At 33.7% G+C, this 15,166-nt stretch overlaps 4 protein-coding genes across 4 annotated transcripts; all 4 read right to left on the bottom strand.

Moving 5' to 3' along the window:
• Positions 1-1,689: 1,689 nt before the first annotated feature.
• On the bottom strand, positions 1,690-5,542 carry GCK72_010333 (uncharacterized protein; the record flags this gene model as incomplete). The annotated part of the gene is made up of 10 exons (XM_003110672.2): positions 1,690-1,780; positions 1,967-2,127; positions 2,175-2,244; positions 2,292-2,524; positions 2,576-2,666; positions 2,715-2,914; positions 2,963-3,081; positions 3,202-3,433; positions 3,565-3,678; positions 5,432-5,542. The coding sequence occupies 10 exons, from the start codon at positions 5,540-5,542 to the stop codon at positions 1,690-1,692; spliced, it is 1,422 nt and encodes a 473-aa protein (XP_003110720.2).
• Positions 5,543-9,201: 3,659 nt separating this feature from the next.
• GCK72_010332 (uncharacterized protein) lies at positions 9,202-11,626 on the bottom strand (the record flags this gene model as incomplete). The annotated part of the gene is made up of 5 exons (XM_053727809.1): positions 9,202-9,427; positions 10,010-10,115; positions 10,164-10,243; positions 10,300-10,741; positions 11,503-11,626. 5 exons carry the CDS (start codon positions 11,624-11,626, stop codon positions 9,202-9,204), a joined length of 978 nt encoding a protein of 325 aa, XP_053587386.1.
• A 356-nt stretch (positions 11,627-11,982) lies between these two features.
• Positions 11,983-13,571, bottom strand: GCK72_010331 (uncharacterized protein; the record flags this gene model as incomplete). Its single annotated transcript, XM_003111005.2, has 4 exons — positions 11,983-12,072; positions 12,124-12,218; positions 13,312-13,393; positions 13,476-13,571. The coding sequence occupies 4 exons, from the start codon at positions 13,569-13,571 to the stop codon at positions 11,983-11,985; spliced, it is 363 nt and encodes a 120-aa protein (XP_003111053.2).
• Positions 13,572-13,667: 96 nt separating this feature from the next.
• Positions 13,668-14,366, bottom strand: GCK72_010330 (uncharacterized protein; the record flags this gene model as incomplete). The annotated part of the gene is made up of 4 exons (XM_053727808.1): positions 13,668-13,739; positions 13,934-14,050; positions 14,094-14,254; positions 14,297-14,366. The coding sequence occupies 4 exons, from the start codon at positions 14,364-14,366 to the stop codon at positions 13,668-13,670; spliced, it is 420 nt and encodes a 139-aa protein (XP_053587385.1).
• Between the last annotated feature and the right edge of the window lie 800 nt (positions 14,367-15,166).

The raw sequence follows: 15,166 nt of genomic DNA, 5'->3' as shown, positions 1-15,166 counted from the left end.
GTAGAAAAACGAGGTATCATCTCCCATTTTTGTAATCTTTTTTGCTTTATTCTTCCCTCAAAAATATTAAGTGATGTGATCAGAAGAGAAGAAATAGTTTGATAAACTCATAGATTTAGAGACACGAATCGAAAAAATAGATTGGGAAAAAGGGAAGATTTGATATAGTTTATATTGATGGGAAGGAAAGAGTAAAAAGAAATGAAGACTGTCTAGAAATGATAAATTAGACAAATGATTTGATGAAAAGGGTCAATTTGGGGATTAGAGAGAATTTGAATTCGGGCCGATAGACCATCTAAGCCTATCAATTGATATACGAGGAATTTTTGAGTCGTTCTGTCTAGTCAGTACTCTTGCAAATATGAAGTCAGACAAGTTCAAACTCCGATATACAGAAATTATGTCAAATATTCAGATCAAAATGATTCTGATTTGGTAGAGTACCATATTTACACTTAGATTGAATAACAATATATCAGTAGATTCGATTTCATTTAAATCAGCTCAGCGTTCCAAAAACAAAGAACTATCACTGTGAAGACATGTAAAGATCTAACTTTGATTACTGCTCACGATGAATAAGAAATGATGTAGAGGCCACCTCTATAGAATACGGATCGACAAATTTGAGACTTAATTTGGATCAATTTCTTTGTAATAAGTTCGAAAATCAAGTGAAAAAAACGCAAGGATGATTACGCAATGATACAGTGAAAGCGCCGATTTCCGTTCTTCTTCTCTCTCCTCTGATAAGGTGATAAGCGGAATCAGCAGCTTGAATACTATCACTCAACACTACACTAAATCAACTGATCCATTTTCTGTTTGACGATGAAAATGGGCGGAGTCAAATGGAAAATAAGCAGACGACGGTGAAGAAGATGTACCTGGGTCGACGAATGGGTGTGTTGGTGTAAGTATTGTGTGCTAGTACGTGAATTCACTAAATGATTGATTATGAAGATGAAGAAGGACAACTTCTTTTTATTCTTTTCTGGGCTGGATTACGTATCTTTGAAGAACACGTTGGAGAGATGAAGAGGAAGAGAAGATCAAAAGTTTCGACGTCGATTTTCTATTTTTGGAGAATGATAGGAACAGAGAAACTGATATGATTAGAGTGCGGTAGATCCCATGATGAACAAGTTTAATTAGGAATTGAAACAATTGAAAGTAAGTAATCACAAATCAAAAGAAAAAGGTTTCATTGGCCATTTGATGGTAGCATTCAGTAGAAATCTAAATTACAGACCAGTAATTTAGTTTATTTATCAAAAAGGATAATTTGTAATCTACTTTTCAGATCTTGTTTTGAGATGTTCTTCTGAACAATTCTCTCCGAACCTTCACATCATCATCATCTTCTTCTTCTTCTTTGTGACATTGTCATCAATTCTGTGACGTAAAATTGAACTTCAAAAATTGTCAGTTCTATTCTCAGTTTGCCATATCAGTTTGTCTGTGAAAAAAGCCGAAATAACCCGTTTTTCTTCTTTTTCTCTCTTTTAAAGAACAAAATTGTTGTACATTACAACGATGATTATATTCTGCAAATGAGAGAAATTGGACACGATTTATTGACACGATAATATGTATCTATTTATTTCATTTTTAATGACAACAATTGCAACAAAATATTGAAAAATAATGAAATAGACCCGGCAAAACTAGAGGAATTGAGATTACCTATACATGAACTTCCTGAGTTCTTCCAGTAAGAACGGACCAAAGAGATTGCCAACTTTCCATTGAAGCCAACGCTCCAAAGTCGATAAACCTGTAAAAAAGTTATTTGTTTCTAGTGTTTATTCCGTCACACAATTTAGTTAAGCTCGAAACGAATAATATATAAACTACTGTGTTCGTAAACTTCTAGAAAATATTCTTTTTTTGAGACCTACTGATCTCAAACCGCCGCAAAACACCAGAATACTTTTTGATGGTTTTAAATAACAAAAGTTACCGAATCTTGCTTAAATCCTTCGGTGCATAAGCTCCTTTCACAATAATTGTGTCATGCGTCTTTTTTTGTCCATATTTCTGTTGAAGAACACTCGCATATCTCATCAAATCAGGAACATGAACCATCTTTCCGCCCACATTTACAAGTGCAAAACGGGCGTCCTGTGAACAGAAAAAGATTGAAATCTAAAAGAAAAGTTGCAACGCACTTTTATAGCTCTTCCGAAGTAATGCATCTTCCGGATATATTGAATACCTACCAAATCGATACACATAGTTCTGAAAATATCAAAAAAAGAGTTGGATGATGTATGAAAGGATCTTACGTGATAGATAATCCAATGATAATATAACAAAGATCTAGAATATAATATTCTCGTTTTAACGGAACAATATCTCCGAATCCAACAGTTGTCATTGTGATAAAACTGAAATAGAATCCAGAAAAGAAGTCCCATCCTTCCCACATGCTCAATACAACTGCTCCGAATGTTATATAGCTCAAAAGTATGGCTACAATTAAAAATATTGGAATCGAGATGTAGTTTTCCAGATGATCCTGAAAATCTCTTACATTCAGAACACAACGATAATTTCACATTTCCCTTACCAAATTCAAGTCTCCTTCTTTATTTTTATCGTCTTTGTTTGAAATTACACTGTATTTTTGCTTTGAACATTTTTCTCTTAGTTTTCGGTACCTGAAATCAACTTGACTTGGATGATTCATTCAAATAAAAAACACTTACCAAGTATATAATTGAACAATATTCTCCGATAAAAACTTTCCAATATCGGCCACAGTAATCAAAATAAGTGGAACACCAAACAGTGCATACAGTATGCAAAGAAACTTTCCTCTTCCTGTTACGGGTGTCAGATTACCGTAACCAATCGTAGTCAAAAGAGTTGTTGTGAAGAAAAGGGCTGTCATGTAGGTCCAATTGTACTAAAAAAGAAACATTTCATAATTTAAAACGAGCAAAAGAAAACTCACATCTTCATTTTCTCCACCTGGTCTCAAATGTTTTGCACCGATACAATGAGTGTCGAATGCTTCGAATAGAATACGAGTCACATTATCCACGTATTTTACAGCCATATCTTCGACGACATCTGGAAAATGGAAATTGATTTTTACATAGATAATAAAGCATAGACATTTTGAAATTGAAACTTTTTTAGATGTCATAAATATTAAAATTTTGCCAAAAACTATTTTTATAAAAGACCTACGTTGGCCAATTCCACTGCTTCTCATTTCCCACAAATGATCGATCATTTGTCTTTTATGAACATTGAATCTTTCAATATTTCTTGCTCGAACTTCAACTTCGTTTGGTTGCTCCAACTGATAAAATAGAAATGCTCCGAATCCAACATAAACAACCGAAAGAACGATTAGACTGACATGAGCAAGGATGATTCGAGCATAGCTTTTCCACGTGGCCATTGGACGAGATGTGATCTGAAAATTGAATGTTTTGAGTGAATTACAGAATAAATATCTGATTGTTTTGGAGTTTCAGTTTACTTTTGTCAGTGTAGAGTTTCTAGATTTGGAAACAGATTTCAAATATTTCATTTTAAAATAAATACATCATTTTCATTCTGATCTTGATGTCCCCTTCGATGATGATGCTGATGTAATGGTCTCGTGAATAAACCAACTCGTCCAGGGGTGTACGGTAGATGAGAAGTTACAAATGGCATCTGAATCAATATATCATTAAGAGAAACATAAAAAAGAGAACTTTCAGATTATAACAAAACATTTCCTATTTGTAAATATTGAAAGGGAAAACATTCAAAAATCGTATAATCCGGAACTGGAAATTTTGTTCTTTTTCTAAGACATCAACTGGTCAAAAAGGTCATAAAAGTTGAAACATTCATTCCAGGGTGCGAATTGCTTCTTCCGTCTAAAATGAGTTTTGTTTCTTTTTTCTTCTTTCCTTCTTCTCTTTTTCCTTGTGAACAATAACAACACCCTGGAGACATTTTGATGAATTTCATCGCCAGAAACAGAAAAAATAGAAGAAGAACACGAAGAAAATCTAGAAGAAAAAGGAGAATCTCCAGGGAGAATGGTCTCTTTTTTCATAAGAATGAACTCAGTTCCTGAGGTTTTGTTCGTTTTAATTTTTGACTTAGATATTAAGAGAGTATGAAAATTTGTTATGATTTAGAAAACGAAAAGCGAGCAATATATCTCTTCAAAACTGTAAATGTTAAATTCAACAGATAAAACCAGTAAAAATTCTGTTATTTCTGCTGGTCAGCATGATCAAGATTCGTGAAAAAATTGAAACTCAAAATCATTTTGACCATGAAATATTCAAAAAGTATACATCCATTTTTTGTTACCAACTGACCAGTCAAAAAAAGTTTAGCACAGATATCCAGGCGGTGCAAATCAAATTTGCACAAACAAAAACAAACAAATTCGTTTATTTTCTATCTTCTTTCAGGAGGAAATGATTGAATCAGAAACTCTTCTTAAAACGGTAATAACTTACATGCATTTTCAGTCTTTTCTTCTTTTCTTCTTGAATTCAGAGTCAAAATATAGGAGTTGGAAGTGTAGTTTCTTGAAAGAAACAAGATCATCATCATCATTTTTCTCCAGTTTTCTTCTTCTTTTTTGTTTCAAAATGGTCCCAAAGGATGTGGAATGGGCGATATTTCACACGGACTCACTTATATTTCGGACATTTAAACTTTTTCGAACAAAGAAATATAAATAAAAACCAAGGAAAAACTGTGAAAAATAAAATAAAAACAATGAGAAAAAGTATGGGAAACCAACATGAAATAGTTTTGAAGATGAACAATTAAAATCTTGTAATTTCTGTAAAAATGCAAGCAGAACCTTCTGAAACAATAACAGAAACTTTTTTTCGTAAAACCATTGATTGAATAATTTTTTTTCAATTTTTGTGGGTAGAGTATCTTTAGCTTATTGTTTATTACCATAAACAACTTCTTCAACTACTTACCTTCTTTTTGAAATAATTTTTCCGAACAGTATAGTGATCCTAATCCTTTAAAAACAGCCTCTTTTCCCCACATGAGAGCTGTCACTTTTCGCAGTTTCTCTGGATCTCTTCCTCTTATGTATTCTCTAATTGAAAGTTTATTTGATGGGTTCTTTTCCCCCCTTTTCTACTCTTTCGTCCCTCAGTCAATTTCTAAATTAATCCTTTTCTCCGCCGAATTCTACGGACTCTCATTCGAACCAAATTTAGAAAATTGGCTGGGATCATCGGATGAAATGGAAGAGTTATTTGGTTAGTTGATGATCAGATGTACTTTTACAAAATTAGTTTTTGACATGGTTTTATTTGACACAAATTGAAAACTGAATGAACGGCGCCAGTTTTCCAATGAGGTCACATCTGATAACTCGAACTTATATTTAATCATTACCTAGTAATACAATCAAAATAAGCAACAAAAAAGTTACCTGTTCTCCACTGAGTAGTTGATCCAAATCCCATGGATCTGCCTCAACCATTGGTGAATAATCATCACTTGATATTCCGTCAATAATCATTTTGCTCTGGAGGGAATACATTGTTGAATCACTTCTCGAGAATATGGAAGTAAGGAAGAAAAGGGAAAAGAGAAAACACGTTCTTTGAGAATTTATGATACCTCGTTTTGGTTGAAATGGCATTTCAAAAACGAAAAATGAGGACGACAGGGATTGAAAAAGTACACGATGTTATGGAGAAGATTTATAAATAAAAAAGGCTCTCTGTTAAATTAAAACTTGCTGGCCTACTGAAGATTTACTTCAGATGTTACTGTAGAACGTTTGGAGACCTTTCGTGAGTTTTCGTGGGAAAACATATAAACAAATTGAGACAAATTTTTTTACAAGCACGTTCTGCCTTGAAAACCTTTTTATTTTCTAAAAGAGAGCTTTGAAAACATTCGAAAAACCGAAAGAACTTTATAACACAGTTGCTCAAAAATGGGTTTATGAATCAAAAATATAAGAAAATGCCTTTAAAAAAACCAAGAAATTTCAGGGACTACTTGAAGTGTCTTCGTCTTTTCAAACTGGCTCTCATAGATGTGCGGAATGAAAACTTTTTTGAAGACTTGTCGACATTATCTCATCAGAAGTTGTCAGAAGTCCATCCAAGTTTTTATCTCATTCGATGAAAAAACATAATGAAATTTCGAGAGAATAAGAATGAAACCGTGGAGACTATGTAGACTTATATTACCTGAGAAAGGAGAAATCAAGAAGGTTGAGCATTTGAATAAAACCAGAGACTCCCACTCTCTCATTTCCAAACCAAAACCGTTTATCTGGTTCAATATATCTGGACTTCCAATTTCCGAAAAAGAAGGGAAAAGAGACGAGAGTTTATGAGCAATTTGGAAGAAGAAGGAAGAAGAAGGGTACCCTTCAACAGACCACATACGGGAAAACTCTTTGAATCGAATCGAATCTCGTTGTGTTTTGAGAAAAGAAGAAAGTCTCTTTTCCGATTGGAATACTCTCAAGGGAATTGTAAAAATGATGATGAAGATGATGATACACCTTGAAAAAAGAAGGAAAAACGAAGAGACAAACAGCAAATTGGCGTTTTGAGACGAACGAGGAAACATGAAAATGTTGACAATTGTTCTGTAGAGGATGGAAAAAGAGCAATTTTTGATCTGGGGAAAGTGAAGAAGTCATAAATAAATTCTCTCCGTCAATCTGAGAACATGGAAACCTGTGAAATTTAAATATTAAAGAGGTTTCCCGAGAGAAATCTTCATAATCAGAAATAGATCAGATGCATCCGAAAATTTCCGTTATTCTGATGGTTTTGAATTAAAAAGTACAATGATTTGGAGAAAGAACTGACATGCACATGAAATAAGGCTTTATATTTTCGTATCAAGTTAGTCTATTTCTGGAATCAGTTTTCAGTACGGTATCAGAACAAGTCAGAGAGAAATTAAACTAAAACTGATATGATGAGCTGAAAAGTTAGCCGACATAACCCCTGAAAACCAGAAAATGAAGTGCAAAGCAAGAAATTCAAATTCAAAAAAAGAAACAAATAGATTTGAATCTAAAGGAAATAGAAACCTCTTCTTCTTTTCGAATGATGAGCAGAAGGTGCTCAGAAGAAGAAGAAGAAAAAGAAGAGAAATTGAAATTAACGAAGTTCTGGTTTAGTGCATCAATTTGAAATAGAAACACACATACACAGCAGATGCAAACATAGAATTATTTAGGTTTTTTGGTGAAAAAAAACAATAGTTTTCGAATCAATGAAGTCACTTAGTGCTCTCAACAATCATCATTTCTTCATTATATTCGATTGGAATCCAGTTTGGTAAATAGTAATCATCAGGATTCAGATCTCCAGTTTTCTGAAATAAGAGGAATCAACAAAACAAAGTAATTTTCTTCCAGAAAATTTACATAGACACTGTCGTTTGTCACTCGAATATCTGAGAAATAAACACGATTTCCTTTTGAAAAATATCCCATCCACCAACCAAAAGTTGAGTGGGCGGCTGAAAAAATGCACTTTTTTGTTTCTTTTCACAGTTTCAAAAGTTTGAATAAAAAGTTTTCGTCGTTTTTAATAGCAAACAACTACATGATTAAAATTGCTTACCACTAATGAACACTGTGTCACAATGATTTTTCGAATAAACTAATTCCTCCGTTGCAGAGTTTTGAGATATGAAATGGATCGAGTTCTAAAAGAGAAAACGAGAACTTTAAGTTAGAAATATTCAGATGAATACCGAGTGGTTTGTATATTCGTTGGAAACAATAGAATCTGTGAACAGCTCTTTCATGAACTGTAGGTCATCTCCAAACATTATAAACACCATTTTCTGATTTGGACGGCTTTCTGAATGAAAGAAAACGCTGATTGAATCATTAGAGTTTTGAAAAACGAGAGCAATAAAATATCGGGAACCTACCTGTCCTCTCGATATAACTCATCGCTTTCTTAATAAAATCAGCATCTGCCACATGGAACCCGACATCAAAAAAGTCACCTCTTCGAATATGAACACAATTTCTGAAAACGATTATACATCACGATTATACACTAATATAATTAAACTCGCATAAATGTTTTGCCAGTTGATTTTGGAAGGTTTGAAAAATTATTTGAAGATCTCCTGATGTAATTCTGCAGTTCTTCTTGCATAGCCGGGAAATATTTGTAGCTCTGAAATTTTCAGATTTATCTCAAAAATTAATAATTAATTCGCTAACCTGGTAATATAATCCTGTTAAATGCAGAAATTTGTCTGTTATTTCCATCAAAACATTCGGATTTTCAAAAATGCAACATTTTAAATTGAAGTCTTCGTCTCTTGCAACTTCTGGAACCTGAGAGAGAAAAACAATTGAACATTACAGTCTTCTTACAGTTCCTTCAATAATCAGATATTGATCAAGTAAACCAGGAATCGTGTCATTCACTCTTTCTAACATCTCTTCATAGGTTTCGTTATGAGTAAAAATAACTGGAGTTCTATGAAGCATTCTTGATATTCCGAGTATAGAAGCTAACTCAAATATGTTGTTACCTGAAGAAACAAGAAGTTTCAGTTCGAATAACAGATGAAATTACCTAAATGTTTCGAGACTGCTAGATTACTGAAAATATATTTTCCAGAATCGAGATATGATGTGACTCTGAACGTTTCAGATTCAATTTTAAACTACTTTTCCAACATTTCACAACTCTCACCCAAATCCACGGTTACTCCGGTTAGCAAAAATATAAACAGTTAAAACGATTACTCCAATTAATATAAAAGTAAATTTAAGAGATTTATAGAATGAATTAGAAGAAAATGTTGCAGAAATCATACGAGTTAATGATGACCTGGCCATAAGAATGGAGGTTTTCGCAAAAACTGTCGCCACGAATCCCTTTTTATTATTCTCCATAATGATTTTTCATTGCTAATAAAAAGACAGTTTTTGGAAAAGGGTGCAGATATTCGCTCAAGTCGGCACTCAACTGTGAATAGATTCAATCAGAGATTATTACTAACTAATATTAAAATACTAGTTAGTTCTACACTCTCCATCAGTTAGAAAGTGGGCTCCTCAACTTTCTGCAGATTATGTGGGTAAGCACTCAATTCAATTTGTACGCGCTTCGGATATGGCGGTCACAGTACCCGATTACGCATTGAAGAACATATTGAAATGCTCATAATTTATTCAGGAAACAAAGTAATTATTTAATCTCTGGACGATCCAATGATGACTCCTCCACTTCCATATCCATTAGATCCTCCACATTTCTTTCCTCCTGGATTGAAGATTCCAGAGACAGATGAGATGGCCAAGACAGCGAAGACGAATACAGAATACACATTCATTATTGAAGTATTGAAAAGAAGAAACTTCTGATGAGGAATATGTTGACCGACTCCTTCTTTTATACTATCCGAATAGATAATAAAACTTTATAGTTTCAGAGAGAAACGTATGCAAACATCCTCGATCAATGATGCAACTGCTGGAAGACTTTTGAACAAACCATCTGAACAAGAAATCATGTTAAGAAGCATATAGGGAATATTTGCCAAAGTCAGATAAACATATATTGCTCTCAATTGTTTTATATTCTGCTTCAGGAATAGCTGGAACATCTTTAGGAGATTCACTTTCTTTTGAATTTCCAAAAAATATGCCCGTTTCTCAATCAGTGGACGCTGAAATCTGCAATGTCTTATAAGAATACATTTCGTAAAGGTCTGTAGGATATTATCGAAGTTATATGCGATTAAAGCACTTTTTCTTTTATTTATGTACGTAGAATAATCAGAAATTGTTCCGGTCAATAAAATAAATAGGATAAACAGAAAGTCAGTTATGATCCAAGAATGCAATATCTGTAAATCAAGTAGACGGTTGGAATTCTTCCCAGGATCAAACGGTTTTCTGAAAATGAAAGATTGAAGTTGTCTGGTTTTGATGCTTCAATAGCTCCGGTAAACCCTTTCGGGTGCACTCGCCTTGTACTCGTGACATCACGCTAAACACCTTGGTCTTGGACGCAAAGAATCGATTTCAGCAAGAATGTCATCTCGTTGTGTTTTAATCTCTCTCACAACAGCTTGATAAGAAGCCAACTCCTCTTCACAGCGTTCTGAATAATGACAAAAAGCTATTCGATGTGAAGAGGTTGAGAACTCACCAAGTTTATCAAGAAGAGCGTCCTTTCTTCTCGAGTTACGAGAACTTTCTTGCATCGGAGAGTCTCCAAATTCACGATTTCTAGACATAATATCTACTATATTCTGATTCAATAAAATATATATGTAAGGAGTTACCTTCTTCCTAATGGCTCTGGCATCTGACGGTTGTAACGACGAGACTCACGAGGCATACCGTAATTCATTGAATCACGACGACTATCAGATGGACTCATCATTGGATTTTCATATAGATTTGGCTGAACTCGTTGACCGGAAGGAACACGGTTTCCGTATCGGAATGGAACAGCTCGTTGATCAGTACCATAGTGAGAGAATCCAGATGGATTGTGTCTAGGGGAGTCTTCTATTGGATACGGATTCCACGAGGGTGGGCGATTCAATGGAGGAGATGCCCTGTGTCCACGGCGATGATATGTTGGAGATGGAGAACGAGAACCAAAACGTTCGGGAGAACGTGCTTGATGTATCGAACGGTCACCATTGAGATCATTTCCAGATGGCTTTCCTCCTGAACGTCCGAAATGATACCCACCACGAGAACTTCTCATCATATTCTCTGAATTAGAATATGTTGTGATTGAACAAATCGAAGTTGAGAATGAAATAGTCGAAAATAAAATTTAAAAATAAACAAAATACATTCGAGATACTCCACACAAATGAAAAGAATAAAACGAGGTCAACAAATCATTTGAGAGAAAGAGAACCCGATGAAAACAACTCTCTTTTCTGTGGTAATATTGAGGTATTGATCGCAAACAACGAAGTGATAAACATAGTGGGCACAATAAACAAAAACAGAAAAACTGAAAAATGGGATTATTTTGAATTTCTCATATGTAGGAAACCATTTTAAACCAAAGAAAGTTATAAAATTGACTTGATATTCTAAAAAGAAAAAGAAACGGTGAATGAAAAGAAAAGAAAGGAGAGAAGCACCGAATGAAACGGAAAAAGGATGTGCGAATTATCGAGAGAAAGAAGAAATTTGACGAAGTGATGGAACGCAGACAACGAGACGTTCAAGGCCGTTTTTCCGTTATTTTCAAGAAATGGATTAGAGAGGAAAATGGGAGTTAGGATTTGAGGAGGAGAGGAATTAGCAGAGGATCACTCATCAATCACTGACTATTCTCATGTTCCTTTTTATGCTGAATCTTGAACAAAAAGTCGATAGAATTTGAATTGAATAGATTCTTACTAATACTTTCAGAGAAGTATCATCCTATATACTCATCATCTGAAAATTTTCCAATAAAAAAATTGAAAATGCTCATAATTTATTTAGGATGCAATATAATTATTTAATCTCTGGACGATCCAATGATGACTCCTCCACTTCCATATCCACTAGATCCTCCACATTTCTTTCCTCCAGGATTGAAGATTCCAGAGACCGATGAGATGGCCAAGACAGCGAAGACGAATACAGAATACACATTCATTATTGAAGTATTGAAAAGAAAAAACTTCTGATGAAGAATATGTTGACCAACTCCTTCTTTTATACTATCCGAATAGATAATAAAACTTTATAGTTTCAGAGAGAAACGGATGCAAACATCGAAGATGCAACTGCTGGAAAAAGGGTTTGGTTTTATCATTGAAGTTTGAGTTTTGAACAAACCATCTGAACAAGAAATCATGTTAGAGAACAGATCATGGTCTGCTAAGAAAATGATAGTTGAAACATGGTTTTGAACAATTCATCGGAAAATTATAATGAAAATTGGACGAGAACGATTTAGCACCCATTTCAAAAAAAATTGTATTGAAAAATATCATAAAACAACTCCATCAAACAACAACAATAGTTCCGTTTTCATCCAATTTGATCGATGTCCATCTCGGAACGAAGAAGTCATCGGGATTCAATTCTCCTTTTTTCTGAAAAATAACTCTGTGAATGATCGCTTTTCAGCCCATAAAAAACTGTACATAGTTGACATCATTAGTCGATCTTATATCTTGATAATAAACGTTTTGTCGTTTCGAAAGGTATCCAAGCCACCATCCAAATGTTGAAGAAGGGGCTGGAAATAGTCATAATTCCAGTTGATTTGAGAGTCCGAACTACAGTAGCGAGCATAAGTGAGCACCCCTAGATACTTTTATGTGTAACTCAGCTGAATCATGTCCGTTTTGCCTAAACTTTTTTTTGAAAAGAAGCCAAAATATTCAGCAATACGAATATATGTTTTTTTAAAAACTTCCATCACTGATTTTTACGATAATCGATTTTTCCTGATCTTGATTGGAAAATTCGAAAAAAAACTTTTTATAATTTTACTCATCAAAAAAGGTTTCAACTTTAGCCGAAACATGCACCAAAAGACGTGTCTTGTGTTTTCTACAAACCAACATCAAAAAATTACAGACTAAGAAAAAATAATTTTTCTAATATTTTTCACTAAAAATTTTTTTAATTCCTATTTTTCTCAATTGTCTGGATGAAAAACAACCATAACTTTCAAAAACTGCATGCACGATGCTTTATCACACATAATAAAACACATTTATGTGATCCTTGTTTGTGTTGTAGTCAGAAAATACCAGAAATTGAGAAAAAATAGGAATTAAAAAAAAATTCTAGTGAAAAAATTAGAAAAATTATTTTTCTTAATCTGTAATTTTTGATGTTGGTTTTGTAGAAAAACTCAAGACACGTCTTTTGGTGCATGTTTCGGCTAATTTGAAGCCTTTTTTGAGGAGTTATAAAGATTTTTCCGAGGGCATTACTTTTGACTTCTGGAGCTCTAGTACGATGATCAGGAGTTGAGAAGCCAATTCAACATAATTTTTTGTTTATCTGATCATTTTCCAACATTTCGAAACAAAAAACTCAGTAACTCCAAGAAAAAAATAAAAAGTTTTTTTCGAATTTTCCAATCAAGATCAGGAAAAATCGATTATCGTAAAAATCAGTGATGGAAGTTTTTCAAAAAACATATATTCGTATTGCTGAATATTTTGGCTTCTTTTCAAAAAAAAGTTTAGGCAAAACGGACATTATTCAGCTGAGTTACACATAAAAGTACCTAGGGGTGCTCACTTATGCACGCTACTGTATAACTGTCCGCATCATCCAAACGGATTGTTTAATAATCTTTCAGAAATGTCACTCACCGGTTATCAGAACAGTATCGCAATGATATCTCGAGAAGGCAAGGTCGTTATCTGGAGAATTTTTAGATACGAAATATTCTGCCTGAAAGAATCAACTGTTTTTCGAATATCTTCTCCTTTTGTTATCTTTCTTTTTTTTATGTAAAAGATTAAAAAACACTCACTGCGTTCTTGATTTCAGTTCTTTTGTCTGCTATCACTGTATTTTCATAAATATTCGCCTCGAAGTTTGGATCGTCTCCCATAAGTACAGTCAACATATTTTTCCGTCCATTTCTTTCTCTTTCTGATCATAATTTTTTAGCGTAATTAAAAAAAGTTTTTCACCTCTAGATTGTATGAATTCCAGAGCAGGTTTAATAAATGTAACGTTCGAAGAATGATGCTGTCCATCGACAAAGTCCGTTCTTCGAATGTGAATACATGTTCTGAAATGAGAAGTTTTTAAAACTCGACTGAAAAAAGACTCGTAAAACTTACATGAAGTTATTTTCATCTGATTCTGGTAAAGGGCTGAAATCAAGAAGGGGCTTCACGAATGATTTAATTTCGGATAAATGCTGATCAAAATATCTCCAACTCTAAAATGTATGGTTTCCCTTGAGTTATTTATTCAAATCACCTGATAAAAGTGCCCAGTCAAATGCAAGTATTTGCTTGTGATATTCTCCAATTTTGATGGATTATCAAATACGCAACATTTTTGACTGATCAACTCATTTTTTGCTTCTGGAAAGACCTGAAATAGTTGACAGATTGAGTGAAGCAGAAGTATTCCTCACTGGTCTATCGAAAATTTGAAATTCGTTCAATAATCCAGGCATCACTTTTCGAACTCCATTGACAAGAGAGTGATATTTCGAATCTTCAATAAAAATTGCAGGCTTTCTGTGAAGAGTTTTCGATATTCCATATATTGAAACTAATTCGAAAATGTGATTGGCTGTAATTCGTTCATGTTTTTTTGAAGATTTTGACTTCCAACCTAATCTAGCAGAGGACGCTAGCTTCGAAGAAAGATATCCTTTTGGAGGATGTTTAGGAGTTGAATGCATTATATCCGAACTTGTTTTCTCAGTGAGAAAAGAAATTATTCGACTGAAAAGAAAATATTACGAGACAGAGAGAGATTGAGAAACTAACTTTGTACGGAATCTACGTCCCCATTGATACCTGCCTTCAAGTTGATCATTTAAAAGAAATAAAACTGAAACTCTATACAAAAATGGATAATTGAGAAGTTAAACTAACCTAAAAGAAGAAGAACGATTACTTGAACAAGCTTCCCGTGTAACATTTGTAGATCTTTTTAAAAAGAATAAGATATGAGAGATATATACAATAGGAACAGTAGAATCCTAAATTTCCTTCTTTAAATGTCGACAGAAAAAATATCAAAATTGAGACTCTACAACAGAAGATCCATTATGAATGAACGTATCAAATAGAAAGAAGAAAAGCAATAATCGTAATGTTTACTCAACTGTTTTACAATTGAAAACGAGGGTGAAAATCAACGAAAAAGAATCAAGAGTATCAAAACAATTATTATAAGGTTTTTGTGTTCGGTCTTGTAAATAACGCTCTAATAAAAAATACAAAACTGTTTAAACTTTCACTTGTTTTCCAAACTGAGAGAAAAACGAATTTCCCCTTTTGCAAAACAAAATGAGAGCTTCTTTCAAAGATCTCAAATGCTGGTCGCTATGGATATTCGTAAGCGGCTTTCCATACACAACTGGCATTTTCCTTCACCTTACCAACGACTTCAAAAAACTGGCTTGGAGATGGCTCACATTCTTTTCACTGAAAACAACAAAACAACCAACTTTAGCTAATGTTAGCCGGAATGTGT

Source organism: Caenorhabditis remanei, chromosome III, assembly GCF_010183535.1.
Source record: "Caenorhabditis remanei strain PX506 chromosome III, whole genome shotgun sequence".
NCBI classification, from domain to species: Eukaryota; Metazoa; Nematoda; class Chromadorea; order Rhabditida; family Rhabditidae; genus Caenorhabditis; species Caenorhabditis remanei.
The sequence above is the reverse complement of the archived record's forward strand: the minus strand, read 5'-3'. Positions and strand labels throughout refer to the sequence as shown.